Raw genomic sequence first — 24531 nt, forward strand, 5'->3', positions numbered from 1 at the left:
AAAAATATAGTCCTTGTTAGATTCTAAACTTTGATTACTATTTATGTGCCAAGTTGTATGAAAGTAAAAAAAGGAAAGAAAAATATGATGTTTTAATTTCCTTTCATCGTTATTTAATGAATGTTTAATGAAATTTACTTTTGACAAGTCGAAAACCAGAAAAGACTCCTCCCTTTAAAAAGGGTTTATTAAACTTCCTTTGTCGTTAATAATTAAATGTAAACTCTAAATTATTAATAGCTGAAAACATGTATTTTGTCCATGAATTTGTATGAACTGTTGCTATAAAGATTTTAAACACCAAATGTATTTTCAGAGGTACTAGTAATTGATTTCAAAAAATGTATTTTTGTCCATAAAGGATGTCTATATACCTAGTTCTGCCCTGCAAGGAGAATTAGAAGTTCTACTGTTTACACCTAAAATTCCATGGGAAATTTTCTATAATAGAATTTTCATCAATGTTAGTAAATATAAACTCCCTACCTTATAATATAGTAGAGAAGAACCGGAGTTACTATAGAGTCAAAAAGTTGTTCTCAAAGTTACAACAGATGACACGGGTTATCCAGTCCAATTGCCTTCTTGATTTTAAAGTAAGCTTTGCTGGCCTTTTTCATGGGAAGTGTAGAAGCTAAGTTAAAACTTTCATTTTAAAGTTAAAGTTAAACCGAGATCACAATTTTGACACAGTTTGAAGTAAATTTCTATTATAAGTAAATCCATCAGTCACAAGATTTACCGCATTTGAATTAAATAACAGAACTTTTGAACCCCCCCCCCCCCCCGTTTAAAACAAGAAAGGAGGAATGGACGAGCCACGTTACGACCACCCCCACCCCCAAACTCGCAATCTCTTTTGCTCCTACATGCACTGGCGTCGGAAGCAAATTGAAAGTGGGGGGGGGGGGCTAGACTAATCCTCAGAAATATTGAGAGTAAAAAACCTAATTCCCAAAATCATGAAAATCCTAATCCGTGGGGGAGGGGGGTACATCTATAGTTCGAAAAAAAATTTCTTACCAGGTCCGACGCCTATGTACATGTACCACCATATATCATATTGACACCAAAGTTGAAGTCTTACTTTCAAAAGGAAACCAAGTGTCACCAACATGTATAACTTAAGTCGCATTTTAAATAAAGTGATCGGCATACATATTTTTTTAATTTAAATTTCATTTTTATTTTAATTTAATATTTTTATTTTATTCATTAGATTATAAAAATTGAAACATAAATTTGTGAAAATCAAATGCTAATCAAATAATCTTAAATTGAATTAATTGTATGACAATGTTGAAAAATTACGATATATATAACTGAAGTTAGATGATATAAAGCCACCAAATTAGTAATCCGTCCAGATGTATATTGTACTCCGTTGTTTGCGCGGTATTATCGGACACGCAAGTTATCTCGCTTTACAGTGGTTTGGCATGAAATGAGATCAATGTGATTTGACACAGGTGAATGCAGGATTGTATTTCAGGTGAATTAGGTTAGTTACGACTGTCCATTATATAAACTGCCAAGTTTACCCGTGTCAGTATTCGCCTATATAAGTACGAAGCTGCATAATCTGAAGAGCTTATTTCCGGTAGTGACGTAGCCTACAGTTTTGTTTTGTTATGTTTTTACAAAGTTGACTCACGGGTGATTGATACAACACGCGGGGCAAGTTGTTTGGAAATGATATAAGTTAAAAAACAGAGTAAAGGCGAAATGGGAACTCGGGGAGGTGAGCTGAAGATCATAAATGTGGATGTTTACGACGTACAGAAACGGAGAAAACCTAGTAAACATTATGTGAGTTCACTGTTTACTTAGTTTATCAGCAGTTTATCTGTTTATTACTTGTCTGTCATAATGTTAATGAAATGAGAACTTGCTAATATGACTTGAAAATATATTTCCCGGGTTCCTTTATTATGATATAACTGCTGATACTGCTGTCAACTTAAAACCCTAACAGAATTTTATTTAATGACAAGCTTACGCCCATGAATTAAACACTTGACATAGGTTTCTTGACCATGCACTTATAGATAACATTACACTTGTATGAACAAATGATTTTTATTACAAAGATTATCTGTAAGATTTGTTAACATATTCATGTACATTGTATTATTTATCATTTCTGGTTTCATTTTACTTAAGGTGTATATCATCAAAGTGACCTGGTCAAATAAGAAAGTCAAAGTAATTTACAGACGATATAGCAGATTTTTTGATTTTCAAGTAAGTTATATACAGGAATGATTAAAGAAACTGAGCTGAAAAAGTGTCCTTATTTTTTAATTGATTTCATAGAATTCTAAAGAAACTTGAGATATAATGAACTTTTCGTGTTACAAATAAAATTATTAAAGAGTTTTTCTTTTTCAATAATAAATCATAATTGATAATTATTACAAAATATGAATTTATTATAGAATGTGGTTTAGCAACTATAATATAATGGGAAAGAATGGTACACAGAACATATAGCATATTCAATTGATAATGATTGTCCCTTGTATTTTTTAAGCATTCCTTGCTGGAGAAATTTCCTGTAGAATCAGGACAGCTAGATCCCAATCAGCGAGTAATTCCATTTCTTCCAGGTATAACCATGAGAGCCTTTTGTTGTGTAATCAGTAGACTGTTTCTTTCCCAGCGATCCGATAACCTGTTCATTGTTCATTCAAAAGAAGAGTGAAATAACCTTATCTAAGGTGTATTGATATCATTGTCTCATTTTTACAACACTGCATAATACTGTAAGCTTTCTCACATGCAGACAAGTATTGCCCTTCCCATGCAATCAAAACCACGATCCCTACCCTGAAATTTTAAATCTTTAATAAAGAAATTTTGCGTGTTTTTTTTTTTCAATTTATTTTAATGTATTTGGTGAACGAGTATACAAGTAAAGTTTTCAATTACAGGAAAAATATATTTTGGCCGCAGTCAAGTGCGGGATGTAGCAGTGAAGAGACTCAGTCATATTGATGATTACTGCAAGGTATTTATCTTCCTTATGAATCATGTACATCAACCCCAGTCGTATCAAATTCTATGTAACTGAATACCCCTACCAATCTTTGAATCAAGGAAGTAAAAAAAAAAAAACCTCCAACTTAATGAATGAATCAATATCAAAACTACAGATCAGGAAAATAACAATTCAGGAGCAGGAATTTTTTTGATCATGCAATTATAAGTTATTCTCGTAACTGATTAAGTTGAGCTTCTTAGAAGTAATCCCTTCCTCTTCATTTATTAAATGAAGAATTCCACTTGTCCAAATCTATGAATAGAAAATGTACTGGTATTCCCCACCAAAAAATTTGCATGTTTACTATATTGAAAGTTGCCGTGTTTCATTAAGCTACCGTCTACAGTGTTATTTTTTGCCCCTGTTTTTTTTCGCCATTTTACGCCAAGTCTTGAAAACGGTTCTACCATGTGTTAAATTCACCCAGACATTAGAATCTATAATTGACACTCTTTCTAAACAACACAACTCTGTAAAAAAAAAAACCAAATTTTGAATTTGCGCAGTCTTGAATAATTTGATTGCTTGCCAAAATTGTAAGGGCAAAAAATAAAATGGGGCAAATATTTCATGTATTTCAAAAGTGCATACTAATACATGCACTGGTACTAATTGGCTAACTCTGGCACACTCTGACATGATATATGAACTTTAAATAGATCATAAGTAAACTTTAGGATGTAGTCTTTTTGTTATGTACATGTATATATATTGACCAGCACTGTAGGATTATATAATCCTTTCAATGTACATGCATGCATATATATAACCAGTGCTGCTAGTGTATGAATAGCTTTATATTATACACTATATTTTTTTTAGGAAAAACCCTTTAGTCCCAATACATGTATATATATTACACATATGATATTATGTGAACTAACTATTTACAATGAATGTTCAATACAATGTATATACTCAACCTGTTTCCGTTGATTTTGACTATGTAAAAGTATGACAGAAGTATGATTATGTAGTAACTTTTGGGGATGGGAAAGGGTACATATTATACTCCTTATCATTTTATCATAAAGATATTACAAAATGATTGGATGTACAGCAAAAATTACTTTAGAAAAAAGTTTAAAAAACAGATTATTGTATAAAAAGATTTTATTTCTTTAAATGCTTCAACTAGTTAAGACAACAATATTTGATTAAATTCAAGTTACATTTTATTTTTGACATTAAAGTAGATGTGTAAACAAAAAGCGTTTCTAAATTATAGATATTTTGCTGACTATGCTATATTGTATTGAAGGCCCTGATTAATCTAGACGAGAGGATATCGCAGTGTGAAGAGGTGCGGGACTTCTTTAGTGTGGAAGAAGACGACATCAACCCACCCTCAGACAATGAGTAAGTACTACTCCAGTACTTCAACACTATATCAATTTATTTGAAATTCAATCATATCCTTTTCATTTTCATAAATAGCAAAAAAAAAATCTAATGGCAGAGTAGGCTAGATCAATCGAAAATGTTACATCAGAGAGTTGCTTGATAAAATTATTACGTAACAATGGAGTTTGTAACGTTTTATAAACATAAATGTGCTGGGAAGGTTTATCCACAAAACCTGCAAGTTTTTATCATCAGGAAATGTAATAATTTTAAAATAATTGAGTTGTTGATTGTAACCGGTAATTGATAGCAAATACCATTCTAATTAACCAGAAACCTAATTGAAAGTATAGTTCCAATTCCCATCATGAACTAATATGTATTCTTTGCATTGAGTGATGTTCATATAACATATACAGATTGATCAACTCTGGGTTTTTGATTTGGAGGTTGGGGAGCATAATAGATTTTTTACATAGTCCACCAGAAAAGTAACTTCTGTCAGTGTTTTGAGCACAGCATATTTATGCATATTGCAATGTTCTGTACATGGGACATTGACTCTGAATTAATTGGGCAATGAATTGATGAGTTGATCTCTGGTTGATTTATTTCAATTGATGTAAATATGTCTTCTATTCTGGTAGAAAAAAATCAATTTTTTCCTGTTTTTTGTAAGTTAAAACTGTCATAATGACACATATTCCTGCATTATACCGTACATAGGATTTGATTAGCCTCTTCCAAGAGATAAAAGTATATTTGTATCTTTCTTAATGATCAATATACTTGTACCTGTATTATCCATAATAGTATCAATATATAAAGTTATATAAAGAATTTTATTTCTAATAAGAATAAATAATGATAAATTATATCAAGTGAATCAGATATACCTGTATGTGTGCCTAGTACCAGGGTAAACATTAAATGAAACTTAATTTCAATTTAAAGCAAATCCAATTTTTTTTTTGATACTTTGGTATCAGAGAGAGTTTTAACTTCTGAATTAACTTAATTTAAATTGATAAGTAATGGCAGGAAATACATTTTTTTTTTTTTGGAAAAAGCACAATTTTCACTTGAAATTATAAACAGAAAATGTAATTCAAACTTCCATTGAATGTTTCTTCTGGTTCTTATTTTTTGGACACAATTTAAATGTTGCATTATATATAGTTTTGCTGTAGTTTTTACCCATTCAGTCTTCCTCCCAGGGTGAGAGAAATTTCTGTTATGGTTGACCTGCCAGTATTTTTCGACAAGCTAGAATTTCAATTATTGACTCTTTGTGATCTTTTCTTAAAGAGTCATGTAGTAAGTACTAGTATATAATTATATACATTTACTACTGAATATATGAAAGAATAATATGCTACATACATATAGAAGGATGAAATCAAAAGTGAACCATTTGCACCTGTATAGCAATTATCTAGTAAATTCACCTTTATGAAAAAAAGGTGAATGGAGACAAATATCAGACAAATGCAAGCTACTAAACTTTTGTACATGTATACACAGTAGATATATATTTTGAATTTTGTCCTTTTACGGTACATGTATCTGTAGCCTTTAGGCTTAATTTCATCAGATGATTGCTTGCACATGAGACACCTCTCTATAGCCCTAATGAGAAATTGGTGTGAATATGTAATTAAAGAGAGTGGGCAGGTGATGGACACGGCCAAATGTTGACTTTTTCCGCGTCCCCCAAGCATGTGAAACATTCGGACAGACTGTGACCTTACTGAATTGGTATTTACCCATTTCTATCAAAACACCGACCCCCGTGAGTCAGCTAATGAACTTATCATGTTGCAATGTATTTCCCTGAGATTGACCTGTAAACATGTATATTAAAGCGTCAGTGTCACCTGATTAATTTCAGTAATATTTTTTTTTTTATAATGAGGGTATTGTGCTCAGGCAGTAGATGACTTTTTCCACGTCTTTGTTTTAGTGTGTTTGTGAATAATATCCTTTCTTTCTTCCTTATATATTGCTGGTAATTTGATTGTTTTAAATCACATTAGAAAATATATTCATATATAATAGAACAATTTGTATATTCTATATTTGAATGAATAAGCTAATTGTCACAACTGTTTACCAATGCTCTTGATTTTCTTCTAGATTTAATCATCTGTGTAAACTTCACTTTCAAACATAAAGGTGACATCACATTTGAAAACGATATGGTACAATTGATACCATTTAAAAATTTGAATTCTCCCCGCCACATTAGGCATTTCCACCTGGTGTAAACAACTTGAGGCCATCTTCTCAATTATCTCAGGTGAACATGAGAGAATGGAACTCATAAAAATTATACAGCCCCTAAAGCTTCCTTCTATGATAGAAGTTTGACTAAAAAGCAAATTTTGGTGAGGTTCACATGACAATTGTTTCTTGCTTTGATCTCTGCTGATGATGAGCAATTTGTGAGGGAGCGCTGATTTACGTTGACTTGGTAGAGACGTGAGGCCAGTTTGTAAGACATATAGATTAGAGTTACAACCATGCTGACAGCAGTTTATCGGATTAAGGATAGCTTTTCTGATACTGTCACAAAAATTCGCAGCTCTTGGGCTGTGGATAGTCCTAGTCATTTTGCACAGTAAGTATTTAACAGTATAATACACTTATAATTGAGTATTATTATCTACTTTTAAGTTCTGATTTATAGTGTTCTACAGTATTTCTAGTTCCACTATTCATACTTTCTTGTTTATTTGAGAATCTCTAATTATACTGCCTATAACCCAGGATGTATATTGATGGACGCAGGAAAAACTGTTTTAAAATAACTTCCAGGTAGAATAGCGCAAACAATAGCAGGAAGAACATAAGGAAGACTTCATTCCAGATATAGCATTGTGAGAAGATTTTGAAAGAAAATTTGGATATTTTTTCCTTAATTAATATCTTCACCCTAAATATTTAAGGATCCTTGACACCCTGTGATCGACTTCTGCCTTTAATGACAGTACTTCCCAACATGACAATTTTAACCCATTATAAAACAGTTTACATTGCCAATTATAGGTGTCTATCTCTGTATATAGCACAATGGGTGTAGCGTCGATCTACCGACCCTCAGGTCCTGAGTTTGAACACTGCAGGTACTTTAAATTTATTTTCATGAATAGTGGTAAAATTCAAAAAGTTGATTTTTATCCAAAAAATTAAAAAAAAATTCTGTCATTTTCAAGTTGAACACATGCTAGAAATCCATATTTTAAGTATTAAGAAGAACGGACATGTATGCATAATTTCTTCCAAGTGTGTGGAGGATCCTTAATAGTCATAAACAAAATAAGTACCGTAAACAAAATTTGTGTTTGTGTATAGTTACTTTATATGAGTTAACATTTCTGCTATTCAAAGTTATTGATTTTAAAATTCCTTTTCAGCTTGCATATGAATTCAAATCATCTTACTTTAATTTCTTTTACAGTTTAAAGTTTGTGGTGAACTTTACTTCCTTTATTTTAAGTATTGAGTCAACTATGTTAAAAATATGACATTCAATTAAAAGTTACGTACATGTTTTGAATTTTGGTTAGCTAAATTTATAAACATAAAGTAGGGATGGCCGTAAATAACATTCCAGATCCCTAATGTGTTTTATCTCTAGTAGAAAAAAGTGTGTCAAGTGGGCGATTCAAGATGTTTTAAAATTTATCTACCAATATTTTGTATTAAGTTGAACAGAATTTCATTGCTGTACAGTTAGCCGTCAATCGCGTAGAGATTTTTAAATGATCTGAGTAAAACAACATCACATGACATCCTTGTGACCGAATGATTCAGTGAATTTAACGATATCTTTAAATAACCTTAAAATCTTGTCCTATTGTTGTGATAAACTGTCTCCCTTGTATCTGTGAAAGCTTACAGACAAGTTAACCTGACAAGAATAACAGATTTGTACTACAGTTCTTATCTCTGCAGGTCCTCTTTTTCTGAATTCGTTTATCGCAAGTGTTTCAGTCTTTTTGTCACTCTTGAATGTGTCAGAGTAGTACATTAGTTGGATTAATTTTAGATATAAATCCTGTTACTGGTATAATGTAGATATAAACACCATATCAAATCATTTTGCTTTACATGTTTTTGGCAAAAATTTTAATCATTATTAACAAAATCTGTACTTTAAATGTCTCATCAAATTAAGAACTCCCAACAAGAAACACCAAGATATGTAAGGCATCGATCATGCATTAAGTAAGCACTGCACAGAAAGATATAGAAGCACTTTGGTACCTGCATTTCTTGCGTTGTGGTTAGGGGGTCTCCCTATTTTCCAGCTGTGGTTTGCACTGACAAGGCAATCGGAATATGTCCCTATATGTAAAATCACCACAAACATGGGACTCAGAATTAAGCTGAATTTGATCCCTGTCCATCATAAAACTCTCATCATATCCCTTACCTAATATTAGGTGACTCAAACCAGCTTGAGTGACCGTTCATATCCTGAAAATTTAGGCCACTTTTAATTCACTTGTGATGTTATGTGTCAATGTGTGAATGTGTTGGGAGGATCAATTTATTTACTTAGTGTTGTGGGTTTGATCAGAGACACTGTCTGTGTGTTGTAAACAATGAAGTCTGCAGATTCATCACAACTTTCGTTTGGAAGTATTTTTGCTCGGATTAAAAGTTCGTTTAGTAAAACTTCTGATTCGTAAGTTAATTTTTTATTTTCACTTGTATTGCAAGGTGATTTCACCAGGAAAAAAAGACATTTTCTATGAGATCAATAAATGTGTACTTTTCAATTTTGTTTAAACGGAAGACACCTTGACACCTCCCTGTATTTATCACAAAAAATATTGAAATCTGAGGTTGAAGGAAAAAAATATTTGTCAGTAAAAGTAATATTTGCAGAAAAAATTGAAAAGTGATGTTAAATTGTCTATTGGATCATCCATTTGACAATATGAATTGAGCTCTTAAATTTCTATAGCTATTCCTTTCCTGTATTTACGACTGTGTGCCATATTTAGGAATTACCCTAATGTTCATCCTGTTATGGCCGATTTCTTTGAATGATCACCTCAGGTCACACCGTGACAATTCTGACAATTTTCTTTTTCTCCTGGAAAAATATTTGCACATGTAATTTTAAAAGCAACATTTAATCAGTGTATTGGTATACTCATACATGCTTATTAATCAATATATATACAAGTCATTCCTCAATTCTTCTTAAAGATAATTTCCATGTACAGTGTGCTGTATTAATTTTAACATTCCCCATCTGAGTGCCTTTAGATTATGTTTATAGTGTACTTCGACATCCATGTAAATACTTAATACAAGCAAACAAAGAGTAAACATACAGAAATCTTCAGATTTTTTTTTTCAATATAAAGATGCAGTGGTTCTCTAAGGTTGCACTCCCTCTTCCCCCCAACCACCCACCGTCTTTCAAAAATTTGGGGTTGGGGAAGGGGTCCCAAAACAAATCAACACCCACCAAATTCACTTCCCTCATTCCCCTTCTGGTACATGTACCATTAAACTTCATTCTCTTCTTATTTTATCTCCTTGTTATTATTCAGATTATACCGTGTACTAAACTAAATACAATACATGTACTTGAGTTTAAATGTGCAAAAAAAGGATTTTTTATAGGATTACACAATTTCCCTTACATCCTACTCATCTAGTAACATCCTTGACCATGACTGAAATGTGTATCTTATGTCATCAGTGACATTTTATATGATGTAAAATAATGTGCAAAGTCTAAATAAAAGTAATTAATTATCTGAAACTAAAATTAATAAGAAAATACTTTTTAAGTGTGAAAGTAGTTATGAAATCGTAGGTGTTATGAAATCGTAGGTTTTTTAACAATACAGCTGGTACACTTTTAATGTACAATCAATGTCAAATGTTTTGAATCAGTAATGATCAATATGGTGAGCAGTCTGAGACTTTATTTGGGACTGTATTGGGTCTGCAATAAACTAGAAATAAAAGTCTCCCTGTATGTCTGCACAACGACTGGAAGCGATCGGTCAGTCACTTGTCAACACACTGCATAGACTCTGGACATGTCGATTGAATCGTTACAATGTGGCATGTTAATCACAAGGTTAAGTTTCTGTTGTTCTATCATCAGGAGGATAAAAGAACTATGAGGGAATGGATAAAACATAATATTTATTTCTGTAATGACTAATAGCATCATGGGTGGGTGGAGAGAGAGAGAGAGAGAGAGAGAGAGAGAGAGAGAGAGAGAGAGAGTATGTACAAAATAAAGAAATCCTGTAACACACAGACATACAATTTCTGTTGTTGTGATCGAGATTTTAACTAATTTTAGGAGGTTGTGTGTTTTTGTATCCTGTGTTTACTTAAATGTACATGTATTGTGTTATCAAATTCTGTCGTCATTCTGCAGTGTTAGTCACCCATCAAGGAAATTTAAAGACTTATGAATGTAAAAGTTGTCATACCTATTTGATTGATTAAAAAAGCAGGAATTAATAAACTCATCATAAACAACTCGAAAAATTGACATTATTTATTTATATATCTTTAAAAGAGTTCTGAAATTGTGATATCTCATCTTAAAATTATTCTATTCTGAGATAATGAAAATTAGTGTTTGACATGATAATATATCAAAACTAGAGTTGTTGCCCTTGTCACAATGCTAAAATAAATTAACATACTTTGAGAGTCTGTAATGTTTTAAACTTTTAAAGTTTTATTTAGTGAAAGAATTTTCTCGAAACATACAATCGTTTAGAAAGGTACATTACTGTGAACATATTATACTACACAGGTAAAATTGCAAGTTGCACTTGGATCAATTTGTAATGCATGTTTGACCATTTTGTTCTTTTGATTCATGCAATCATCAAAGCTTAATTTGTGAACATTCAAGTTTCCTTAAGTTAAGAGAAAAAGACTTGATCCATCACAATAAATAAACGTGATGGATACATGCAGCTTATATACATGTACATGCACATATGAATGTTATATTGTGGTCATCTTTTTGCCAAATGAAGGGTCACAAGGGTACATTTATTTACATGTACAGTATGCTCTAATCCAAAGAATGGACCCCAAAATTTTATTAGCAAGGGGTTAACAATGATAAAAGTCTGTAGGCTTAGACTTCACAGGTATTTACACCTGATAGAAAGTGAATGTTTATCTTTACAACACATTCAACCTGTAATTTCCCTGTCTAGTTACGTGTGATTACATATGTATGTAAACATAAGACCTTCATGTGATGACATATGCTTAAATTCTCCCGAAAATTAGATTATCTGTTTGATTTTATTGTCTGGATCTTCGACAGAAGACATTGTAAATATTTAAATAGATGTGTTATTGCATGGACTTCAAGTCATTTAGCACAAGTTTAAGCACAAGCACAAGTTAATCATCATTTCAGAGGAAAACATTACATATATTAACTGTCATGTGCCAAGCTGTTTGGTTTTTTTTTAATCTATAAATCAAATGAAAATTTATTGATTGATCGGACAATACTCATGAGGGTATGAGGCCTTAAATGCATGTCAGATAACAAAAAATATTTTGAAGCTTAATCAAAATGATAACCCTTTTACAAGATATAGTTTTATTATCTCCTTTAACAAGAGAGAGAGAGAGAGAGAGAGAGAGAGAGAGAGAGAGAGAGAGAGAGAGAATTGTATTATCTAATATTCAAGATTTTGTCAAAGAAATGAAGGTTTCCAAATAACAGTACATACTGGTACTTTACATATATATGTATGTTTATTACATATAAAGGATCAATGATCACCCCTTGTAAAACAACACTTAAGTTACCCAACCCTACACAATGGGCTGTTAATGTATTGGACGGTGGGGGCCCCCGGGGTAGATCCACCTGTCAGTCAGGAAGACAGATCATTCAGCACTGATCACGATAGACAGGGATGTGAGAGAGAGAAAGTTCTTCCTTAATTAAACGGCCAGTTGTCTGGGGACAAATACATTCACATTGTGCCTCATTTACATTTTCTAGCTTCAAAGAATAGAGATCTAGATTCGTTGTTACTGAGTTGAAATCTAAATAACACTTTGATTTTATTTGTTTTCATTACTATTGACTTAATTTGACAATATGTGATCATGGACTTTAGATTGTTGGGTAGGTGGGTGTTTGGACAAAAGGACATTTCTTTTCTTACGTGCATTCTTTTGAAGGGAAGTTTAACAATGATCCTTTCTGTGTGGTGAAAATTTTCTGTTGCCCTTTGCGTCGATTTGGAAAGAGCCATGGAGAATTTGGATAAGTTAGATACTCTGTCAGAAAACTCTGACTCGGATTATATTATCATGTCCAATGTGAGCCGTGAACCCCCTGTGTTGGATCCTGAAGATTCTCCATCTCTGTTTAATTTGCTCATGGAGTTAATCTGGACATTTTTGTGTGCTTTATGCAGGTAATGAATTTGAAAACTAGCGCATTTACCAGTTTTATTAAAGAAAACATCTGGTATAGTTATATCCCTCTAGATGATTGAAAGTTGATGGTTAATTAACTGTGACATGGACTTACAAGATATTAGAATTATTTTGTTAGTAGAGTACCGATATTAAAGTTTATTTTATTAAGGCAGTATATTTCTTAAATCAGTTCATATTTAATATTCCTTTTATTTGATTTGTAAGATGCAAACATAAAAAAGACTAGTAATTGTTATTTCAATGCAATATGACAGGTACCTTAATCAATAGCTTGTTCGAACCCTACAAATCAGAACACTGGTTGCAAGATCAAGTTTTTTTTCTAATGTTTGTTAATTATCCTTTGCAATAACATTCGGTAGTGTGAAGCTCAATTAAACAATGATTGAACACGGCTGAACATTGATTTGACAGATCCTTGTTCGGTGAACAAATCCCTGTACCAACTGCCCCCATGTTAGTAGCGATGTTCAAAATATACCGGTATACTGTAATTAATTGATTAATGAAACCCCCTTAATATTGGTAAATGGGCTATGTAAGAAGCTTTGTTCTGATACGACGTGACATGAGCTAGGTACAGGACGGCTGACGTGTGGTGTTTATGTGGGATAGGAATGCCAAATTAGGAAACATCGACGCAACACACATATAGGATAGCTCTCTCCCTACTGCTTGTTAATGGGGGTGATTGGCTGTCGTCCGCCTCTATATTGTTCGTTGCTTTTTGAGAGGAACAGGAAATATTATTATCTGGTGTACTGAGATCATAGAAAGGATTTATTATAGCAAGGCTAGCTTACCAACCCTATTCCATTGTTAATTGTTACCAAGGATGTATTGTTACATTATTTGACACACCTTACTGTAAATATTTGTCAACATTCATGTATATGCTTCTTATAATTGGTACATATGTACATATGCTGGATATAAAAGAAAAAAAATGGATTAACATGATAAAGTTATTTCTTGTTCCATGTCTTGTTAAGTCCTTACATAACAACTGTATCTGCTTCCTGATACTAAACATCACCTGGAGTGTCCACATACAGGTGATAGGTAACAGGACAACTTACCTGTGTAACAGTGTGCATGATCAGAACCTGTATGAAGGCACTTGAAGCTATGCTCTGTATATCCTCTTGTAAATTTAGTTAACCCATATTCAGTACAGAAAAACATGTAAATATTATTTTTCTCATGTAAAGATAACATATTAAAGCATTTATTTTATCTGACACATTTATATGATTGTTATAAATGTGTTTATAGAGAATGATAGAAATAGAGTTGACTTTCACCATGTGCGCCTTAAAACTGTATGATTGAAATGAAATGAAATATGATTATACAGTAGTTTTAAATTTAGAGATTTTCACACAAAATTTCTAGTAGACAATGATGGAAATATTTTCTTTAATATCTGAAGTAAATCAAAATTATTTACATGGACTTTCATTTTCCTCTTATTTCTTGGCTGTCATTCTATACATTGAATATTTACCTGATGATATTAATTCCAAGCAGATATCGAGATTCTTTCATTTGTGTTACTATATTTCAGGAGGAAAAAGAAGGCCACCTTTGACACAGCCAGTAAGATATCAGAGCCCAGACTTGGGGAGCAGTACAGAGCCATTGCTGACTACACGAAGGAGGACAAGTGGGACCTTAACCTTAAGGCTGGGACAGAGGTCGAGGTCATTGAGAAAACTGAGAGTGGTAGGTATCTGATAAAGGAGGTCATGCAGGTCATGAAGGTCACTGAATCTGATGTGTGTAGTGGAGTTATACACAATTAGAGGGAACGGTGTACTGAATACAGTACATGGTACATGTCACAGAGTACTTGCAACATAAGAAGCGTGTTAGTAGCTTAGAATAATTTCTAGAACAGTGAAGGCTTAAACCTGTGTGAACATGAGTGCTTGTGATCCTGTGGAAATTAGGGATGTTTGATCCTTTGTAAACATTGGATGCTTGATCCCATGTGAACACAGGATGCTTGATTCTGTGTGAACATTTGATCATGAAGTCTATTCGTTTGTAAGAAGTCTAACATCAGCATATTAACATAAAATGTTAGAAGTTTACTCAGGTTAGATCCCTCCTTCATATATCTGTAGCAAGTTAGAAACTAATGTGTCACATGTTTAAGAAGAAAAATGAAAATGCAAAAAAAGCAAGTTGTTTGCTTTATGTCTATGCATAAACTAATTTCAATACAATGTACAAGCTGAGATGAAATATCTAAATCAGATTGTATTTGTTTAAACGTTGGCCTTTTTTAAAACACATAAAAAGATTTTGTTTCTATATATATTTTTTTTTTGGTGTGGTGTTTTCTTCTAAATAACAACTGAAATAATTTTGAATAATCATCACTAAATGTTTCTTTGTGTATGTTTTGAAATCATCAATTAAAGGTGCGTGATTTTAAGGATTTTCTTTTCATTTTTTTCATTCTTCATGTATTTACCCAATTATTTTTTTCTTGAAAACTTCTAGTTACCAATGACCCTGTAGAAGAGAGTGGGGTATTTGTCCGACATGTTGACATTGTTTTCTATGAGAATGACACTGCATCCACGGACGGAGATAGTGTCTTTCTGTATGAAAATGACTCGAGTGAACAATGTCCTACATGTGATGATTTTAATGATGGTAGTGTATTTATGAATTTTTTTTATGAATCAAACCTCCCTGGTGGTGTTGTCATGTTGTACAAAAAACTTCAGAAGTTTGCTGACAAGATGAATCATGTTGACATCTGACATCTCTAGACTCTTTACTTTGTGTCACATATTGTATAACATAGGCATTGTTTATATCAGATGAAACCAGCTTATAGCTTATTAAATCAGGATATGCTGTAATATATATTTAGCACTATTGATTTGATTAACAGAAACTTAATTTAGATATGATGGAAATGTGGGTTAATACATGTTTTTGAATAAATAAAGTTACCAGATACACCAAACTTATTGTAAGAAAGTTGTTAGAGGGGGTTCAATTGTAACTTAACAGGAACAGGAAGTTATGTAAATATGATAATTACTTGTACTTTTTAGAGAGATGAACTTGAGTTACTGTGGAATCAATAAAATTCGTGGTGGCTCAATTTTCGTGGTATTCATTGGTATCCCTCCCCCACGAATTTACATCCTCAACGAAAACAAATTTATAAAGAGTTATCTTTCTTACTGAAACTGAAAACCGACGCATCCACGAAATTACATCCCCACGAATAAGCAAAAAACCCACAATCCACGAAAATTGACCCCCACAAAATTAAATGATTCCACATTATACAGTTTTGGGGTGGGGTTTGGTTTATATAACATTCAAAAAAGATATGCGAGTTGATTTAGTACATCAGGGAGTGGCATTTGAGTTAAGACTTACAAAAGATGAGGATTAGATTACAGCTTAGCAAGGGTATAGGTCGAATAATTTAGAGATACAGACCTTGAACTCCTTTGATGAAGCTATTGTCAGCAGGCTCTGTAGAATGGTTGTGGTGACATTTTCAGGCTGGTGGTTTGTCCATGTTCAGGATCAGCAAGGATGGGTGCCCAGTACCTACCTCAAACGGGCCGACGGTGGCAAAGAGGAGCTCGGGGAGAGGGCAAGGCCGGGGGAAGGTGACTGGCTAATCAAGATTAATACCTTTATGAAGATGATGGTTCTTTTTGATTTTTAGAGTAATCAACTAACTGCATGATGAAACAATCCCTGGTTAACTTTTAAATGTGGAACTTGAATTGATATTTATGATATTATTTATCATAAAAAGAAGATGCTAAAAAACGAACTTAAAAATACATGTATTAAAGATTAAAGATTTAAACAAAAAATTATATACATATACTGGTATGATTTATGCTGACAGAAATTAACAGTATATTTAGATTATAAGATGTAAAGTTACCCTAAATAGGGAAGAGCTGGAGATCACTTTTATATTAAATCTTACTGGCAGTGTCCTAAGCATATATATATTAATGTTCATTGTAAATTCAATTACCGGTACCCGGGTATAAATGTTTGGAACTTACCTGGAGTTTTCCATGAGAAATATATTAGAGCACAGTATTTTAAATTTTTAAAATCTGTAACATTATGCTCATGTGATGTATACTCTACAGAGGAGCAGTATATCTGCACTGAGGATTACTTCCCCTCCAACCCGGACGAGGTCTCTCTAGACAGAGGAACAGTGGTGGAGGTCATTCAGAAAAACCTGGATGGCTGGTGGTGGGTCAGGTAAGGTCAAGGTCAAAGAAACTGGTGCCAAAAGCCCATGGTGTGTTATACTATTCAAGTAAATGCTTTTTATTCTCTGTAACAAAATTTTATGAAAAATCACATATAAGATCCATTTAGCCATGCAGAAGACATTTCAATAGAGACAAATTTCAAAAGCTTTTGCCCATATTTGGAGACAAATTAGTCTAATATAAAGACAGTTTAGTCAGTAGAAATTTTGACCAACTGTAATGGGACAAATAAACATACCATAATTGTAATAATAGGTAAATTTTCTGTTTGGAAACATAATTTTTTTAAAAACCCTGACAGTACATTTAGTATGTAACACTTTTGTAGGCAAAATGGAAAAGAAGGATGGGCACCTGCCACGTACATGATGAAGGCAGAGAAAGCCCACATGGAGCGGGTTGCCCGGGCCTCTGGTGTACAGATAGTGGGCAAGCTGGAGGACATCAGCGACCTGATGCAGGACGAGGACGGAGATGATTCCTGGGACGATGAGCCAGACCCCCCACCCCGACCCATCAGAAATTACCTGTCCCAAAAATCACGGTCCCTGGAGAGGGGAGGGTCCCTTCGACCACCCCCTAGACAGAACTCTATTAAAAATGTAAGTAAATAACAGATCTAGTAATTGATATTAAATGGTAGGAAAGAATAACAGATTTAAAACATTAATTGCATTGTTGAAGAATACATATTCGTTAAAGTTGACACAATATATGATTACTGATACTTCAAATTAAAATTTAATCCACATAACACCTGTAAAAAGGAGTAGAGGAGGTTACCAATATAAACAATTTGAATTATTGGACAATGCATACCAAGTACTTTTTGAAGGTGTCATATTTTAGCTAGAGGCAATTATGGTAAGGGAGGTAACCTATATAAACCATCTTGCTCTATTCAAAAATACATTTTAATTGTAGATAAAAGTGGACATTAAACCTCCCAAGGTGACCAAGTCTCAGTATGTAACTATCGCTGATTTCACAGACACTGTGGGGGATGGCATCAGCTTCTCTAGAGGCGAAAGTGTGGAGGTTGGATTTTTTTTCTGAAGAAAAAAGTAATGTTCAGAATTATGATAACAGTATACAATGTGTGTCACAGATGTAGAGTAAAATAACAGAAGATCAATGAAGTATTTCCCAACTTTCTTTTATTTTTAACTGTTAAGTGGTATCATTTTGATTTGATATGCATGGTGTTTATAATTCAATAATATTCTAACATAGGTAATGCTTGTTCTCAGGTTAAAGAGAAGACGGCTGATGGATGGTGGTTTGTTAGTATTGGGGGTAAGGAAGGATGGGCCCCCTCCACCTTCATAGAGAGCAAGGAAATGGATGCTATACCAGAGGTAGATAGGAGAATAACATTCAGGGATCATTTACTTAAAAAAGTACTATAAAATGTTTCAAACACAAAATACAGTCAAATTACCCAGGTTCTTTAAAGATAGTTTTACAGTACATAATGATAATTTAGGGTTGGATGACGTGATAGCTGTAAGACTCTAGAATGAAGAGAATCAAAGAGTTAGATAGAAACTTAAAAAATATTCTATGCATGCTATATATTACAGTGTCTCTAAAATTGGAAACTCTATTTTTACTATTCCTGGCATGTATTTTTACAATATGAAATATAATCTGAAATATATTACGTTTCTATATTTTGTTATAAAATTAACAAAGCATTTGAAACATATAAAATTAACAAAGCATTTGAAACATTAACTTAAATATTATATTATAACATCTTACTAGTAAATTGTTCTCAAAATTGAATAAATTTTCGTATGAAAATATGTTAAACTCTAATTTTTCAAATTCCTATAATGTATATATTATAGAGTGTTTTGCATGAACTATAATTCAGGGTTTTTATTCCTACTTGGTTATAAAAGGGGAAAAAATCAGCTTTTTGTAGTAAACTTGAAGTTAAAAGAATTGGATATTTTCTTTACATGGATGAAAAACCCTGAATTGTGAAATCTTGTGTAATCACTGTTCTATTTTCTGTCTCTCTTCTTTCTCAGGATAATCATGTATCTAATGTAAGCAATGATGCCTATTCAGAAGTGGCAATAGAAAGTAGCGATGACGAAGATTATGAACATCCTGAAGCCACTCCCGCCCATACAAATGCATACGAGGAGGTCGATTATGAGGTCCCAGTGAAAAGTCCAGGGGAGGGAGAAAAACCCAGATTTTCTATCTCTGAACTGCAGAATAAACTCAAACCAGGATTTGTCAATGATAGACCATCCTCTGCTCCACCAAAACAAGTAGATAGGAGATTGATGAAGAACCAGAATGCTGCCATTAAGCGACCCACTTCTAAACCACCACCTCCACCGGTTGCCATGGCGACCAGTAATGATAGCAAAACAGGCCCACCACCCATTGATCGATCTTCACTTGCAGCTGCATTGAAAACTAGGAATGGTTCCAAACCATCAGAGGAGGTCTCAAAGCCTGGGCTTGAGGCTCAGTCGTCCAATTCCAGTTCTGACTCAGACAAGAAGCCCATTCTTCCTCCAAAGCTAGCAGTTGTACCCAGCAGTGCTGGAAGAAAATCCCCAAGTCCATTGACAAAACAAGTGCCAAGGGAGAGAATACACAGTGATGGAGGGAATAATTTAGCTGAACTTCTGAAGGCAAAGTTTGAATCTCGAAAGACAATGGTAGATGAAAGTGGTAATACAGAGGATGCAAATTTTAACACTTACCCTAAAAAGTCAGGTGTACAAATTTCCCAGCTGCCAATTTCACAAACAAAATCAAATCCAGAATTTACAGATAAATCTTTGACAGGAAAGCCAGCTGTACTGCCCAAAGGTGATAGACTAAGGAATCATCTTAAACCACCCAATAAGAATGAAGGGGCCCAGAAAAGATTCAGTATGCAGGAAGAAAGCTCAGAGTTGACTAATGCTTTACAAGCTAGGTTAAGGAGACAATCAAATGTAGAAGTGACTACATCACAACACTATAGTGCCGTGGAAAAACCAAAGAAATCATTTCCAACGAAGCCTTTGATTCCAGAAAAGACTGTTAGTGAGGATAAAAAGCCAATGGTTCCTCCTAAGATAATGGTGAAAAAGACTGAAGGAAAAGAGAATTCTGTGGCAGCAGTGCCAAAGTCAAGGTTTGAACCAGGATCAAAGGGAGGTTGGAAGAAAGAATCCACTAAACCGAAATCAAAACCACCAGTTCTGGCTAAACCTAAAAAACCAACCTTACCTAAAGAAGAAACAAAAACTGTGGTTCCTGGGGAGAATAATAATGAGCCTCCAGTTAAATCTGGTTTTGCAAAAGAATTGGCTTCAAAACTTTCTTCCAACATTGGTGGGAAACAAGACACAAATGCTGAAGTTAAACCTCCAATTCCTAAAAAATCACCAATTGTTCAAAAAGTTTATAGTTCAAAGGTTGAAAACAATGTGAAAGAAGTGACATCTATGAAATCTTCTGTTCAAGCTTACAAATCCATGGCAAAATATGAAGCAGAAGGAAATGGAGAAATCTCATTTGAAGAAGGAGTTATACTGGAAGTGTTGGATAAAACAGACGGATGGTGGTTAGTGAGGGTGGGAACCAGTGAAGGCTGGGCACCAGTAACATACATTGCACCCTGTGGGGTGGGAGACAGACCACCCTCTCCTGTGTGTGACTCTGGATTTACCTCCCCTGAAGAGGGAAGCAACTCTGTGACGTCTGTGAAATATAGAACTTGTGCGGAGTTTGTACCCGAGAGCGAGACAGAGCTTGGCTTTAAAGAGGGCTTGGTGGTGGAAGTGCTGGACGCATCTGAAGATGACTGGTGGTATGCAAGGGTTGATGGGAAGGAAGGATGGGTACCTGCTGAGTATCTGGAGGAGGTGTGAAAGGAAGATGTATGCTCTTGAACATCTATAACCATTCCTTCAGTATCATTCATGTGCAATATAAATTGCTGCAGTATTTAAGTAATACTGTGTTCAAATTTTGAGACTGTTATAAATAATCTTCCATTGGATTGGATCTAATCAAGTTTATATCATATGTAACATTTACTGTGTGTGTGGGAGTAAAAAAGAGCTGATTTTATTCATTGTAGTATTTATGAGAGAGAGAGAGAGAGAGAGAGAGAGAGAGAGAGAGAGATGGTGCTAATATTAATGCCTTTTTTATGACCATTGACTTGACTTCATATATAAAATCTATGCTAAATGTACAGTAATTACATTAATTACAATTTAATTGATGACTGTTTGACTGTGGTACAAACCTTAGTGCTGAATGCATGTATTTAAATGTTGTTTACCTCAAGTCAGAGACAGAATATCCACGTTTTTGATAAGTATTTTCTTTACTATATATATAATGTCACATGCATTTATATTGGAAGATAAGAAATGGCTTATACTCAAACTCGCCAGCTATGTCTATGCATATTGTATGAAATATTTTCTACAAATTTGACTGTAAATGATTGCATGACATATTTGTTAATCTATGCATGACTATACATATCATTGTTTGCTCATTGTGATATAGATTGTATATATTATTATTAAGTATATGCTGGAATCTTTTGATAAATGGATGAGAATATGAAGAAATTTTGAATCAAATGTCTCTTTATGAGTTAAAGGTTGTGAGGTCACTTTTCATCGTGATCAAGTATTGTACTGTTACGTGTGAAAATGAACCTTGAAAAAGCTGCCACTATTTTGACTGATTTACATGTTTGTGTATAAGATGCGACTTTTTATGAATGATGTTTTATTTATAATGCTTACACAGATCATAGATAATGATTAATTTAACCGTTGTAATGCTAATGAGTACTGCATACAGGGTTATTTTTGCCCCATGTCATTTTCGCCCTGTTACAACTGCAAACGGTTTAACCTTGTCTTGAATTCTCCACATGCAGTAATGTTAACAAAGATATTTGTTTGCAATATAGAATTTGACCAGTCTTAAATTCGTCCTCTGACAATGAGGATAAAAGAGGCGAAAATAACACAGGGGCGAATATTTCCCTGTACACAGTATATCATTTATAAAATAAGGTTAAGTAAAGTACATTGTACATAATAATTTTTTATATTCATTATTGGTTAGATTAATACATGTAGATTATATTAAACTTTGGCGATTTTACATCTTGAACACTGTCAATCATAAGGGTTATATCTGAAAAATTATTCTTTCATTATATGTGTAAATTTGTTTTGCTGTAAAAAAAAATATTCTCTTTGCTTATGTTTTTACAGAAAGACCAAACCAGCGAACAAGAGGATGATTACGATGACATAGTAGAATCGGGCATTTCTCGGAGATACTGATTTGATTTAATAATTAACAATCATGTACCGGTACACCATTTGATGATTTTAATTTAACTTTAATTGAATAAAATATAGAAAGTAGACTTAATTTGAATACCAGGTAATTAATTAATTCGAAGAGACCCTGTAAAATAAAACAAAAAATCTTTATATTGATGTGTAATTTGATTGTGTTGAATCCAAATTTAACACTTTTCATTTTATTTTGGTATATTTGCTTACATGTAATTTAGCCTAATGAGTCTTGGAATGAGATTTGCCCATTCATAAGCATTTACAACAGGGTTTTTTTTTCATTTTTTTTCATATTCATTTTTATTCTGCATTTTATTTCAAAGTATTTTAATTTTCCTTCAATTAATTTATGCCAGTTTTAAATCTGGCTATATGTTGTGAATGAACTATGACATCTTGCTTTCATGGCTTGCCGAAGCAGAGAAAAAGCTTCAGTTGTTAAGTCAGTGTTTAAAGGTATATTTTTCTACAAAAAAAATTGGTGTCTTCCACTGTTTCTTCCAGTTTTGGGGGAAATTTACCATTGTTGAATATATTTTTACCATCTGTAAGTATGTGTATCATGCAAAAATAAAATACACACAAAAACAAAGGATTTGTATTTGTCAATGAGAGTGTACATCAGTTAGGATGTTTCAGGACACAGAGATGTTTCACGTACGATTTTAGATAATTTTCCATATTTATAAGCTTCTAAGCTTATTTATGCAAAAAAATTCAGGGTACATTACCAGGCTATTTTTGGATTTAGAATACTTAGGATTTTCCATATTATAGCATGCAAGAAGTAATTGATTGCTTATGAATGAAGTTGTTATAGAGGATATATTCCATTTAAGCTATATTTCCAAATATAAAAGTGTGTTATAAAATAAAACATAATTACGGAATCTGAAAAATAAATACCAACATCACCCTTCTCCCTACCTGTAAGAACAAGCAGACTTAAGAAAATATTTATACCCCCCCCCCCCCCAAAAAAAAAAAACTTCGTTGGGGGGGGGGGGGTATATTGGTTTCCACCCGGTCTGTCCGTCAATATGAAGACGCAATTTTGTCCCCTCACCCATGGAATTTTTTACTACTGCTTGGAACAGTCTGAAAATATACACATATGTTGAACACCATCTGAGGATGTGCACCTGCAATTTTTAACCGGGTTTTCCAACGGAAAAATCCGGTTATTAAAACGGTGAAAATGGCGGGCGGCTGCCAAAAGGGTACCCTCATTGTACGGATAACTCCTCCTACAGTTTTCAAGATAGGAAATTGTTCTTTTGCAGATTGATTGTACATATATCAGAGGTGTGCATATTGCTAGGATTTTGATTTTCGATTACTTATGAAAAAAATACCAGCTTTTGAAATCAGTAATTTTTTGGCAAAATATTGCATATAGGGTACACCATTTCACTGGATACGGGTTGACATGGATTATGGATACAGTTCACATAAAAGGAAACCAAGTTTGCTGTCACATTGACAGCTTTTCACTTGTCATTAAGATCAACTAAGATTTAATGATTTTATGACAGTTTTTCATTTTCTTCATCCTTATATATAGTATACTGATTAAGCACTCTAAAATATATTTATATCAATACTCAAGATGTAGGTTTTTGTCATCTGTAATATTTCTCTCCCCCCCCCCCCCCCCCCCGGTCATCAACAAATCTTGATTGGGGGTTGGGAGATAATACGGTTTATGTGGAGCGGAGTGGATCAGAAACTTATGATGAATTGCATGGGAAGATGGTGCCTCACAGAACTAGGTTTTTTAGAATGTGGGTTCGATACCACGAACACTTTAGGTCTTATCGTTTGCAATTGCAAAATTTTAGTTGGAATTTTTTTCTTTAAACTTTTAACATAAAATTATCAAATAGATTTAATATAAATGAGAAAAAAAATTGAATTTTACAATAAAGCAAATGGGTGTTTGCGCTATCTTGTTCCCTCATCTTAAAAAATAACAATTTTTAACTAAACACAAGAGTTTTCAATTCTTACAAATGTTTCCGTT

General features: G+C 33.3%; 1 protein-coding gene across 5 annotated transcripts; it reads left to right on the forward strand.

Annotated features, from left to right (window-relative positions):
- Positions 1-1404: 1404 nt before the first annotated feature.
- Positions 1405-23100, forward strand: LOC128180217 (SH3 and PX domain-containing protein 2A-like). 5 transcript variants are annotated; one of them, XM_052848140.1, is made up of 12 exons: positions 1405-1809; positions 2164-2244; positions 2534-2609; positions 2934-3010; positions 4305-4402; positions 14433-14590; positions 16405-16515; positions 17020-17137; positions 17480-17753; positions 18076-18189; positions 18402-18509; positions 19191-23100. In XM_052848140.1, exons 1-12 carry the CDS (start codon positions 1726-1728, stop codon positions 21039-21041), a joined length of 3150 nt encoding a protein of 1049 aa, XP_052704100.1. In that variant the 5' UTR covers positions 1405-1725; the 3' UTR covers positions 21042-23100. The 5 variants fall into 5 exon arrangements, with proteins under 5 accessions (XP_052704100.1, XP_052704102.1, XP_052704104.1 ...); XM_052848142.1 differs by lacking the exons at positions 1405-1809; positions 2164-2244; positions 2534-2609; positions 2934-3010; positions 4305-4402 and adding an exon at positions 6469-7007; XM_052848144.1 differs by lacking the exons at positions 1405-1809; positions 2164-2244; positions 2534-2609; positions 2934-3010; positions 4305-4402 and adding an exon at positions 7078-7512.
- The last annotated feature ends 1431 nt before the right edge of the window (positions 23101-24531 follow it).

The sequence above is a fragment of the Crassostrea angulata genome, chromosome 4 (genome assembly GCF_025612915.1).
Source record: "Crassostrea angulata isolate pt1a10 chromosome 4, ASM2561291v2, whole genome shotgun sequence".
In the NCBI taxonomy this organism is placed as follows: Eukaryota; Metazoa; Mollusca; class Bivalvia; order Ostreida; family Ostreidae; genus Magallana; species Magallana angulata.

Bases quoted from the DNA above. Each gene is read 5' to 3' on its own strand.
- LOC128180217 (XM_052848140.1), top strand. From the start codon at position 1,726: ATGGGAACTCGGGGAGGTGAGCTGAAGATCATAAATGTGGATGTTTAC. The intron at 17,138-17,479 runs GTAAGGTCAAGG...ACACTTTTGTAG, and splicing joins GATGGCTGGTGGTGGGTCAG to GCAAAATGGAAAAGAAGGAT. The intron at 17,754-18,075 runs GTAAGTAAATAA...TTTTAATTGTAG, and splicing joins GACAGAACTCTATTAAAAAT to ATAAAAGTGGACATTAAACC.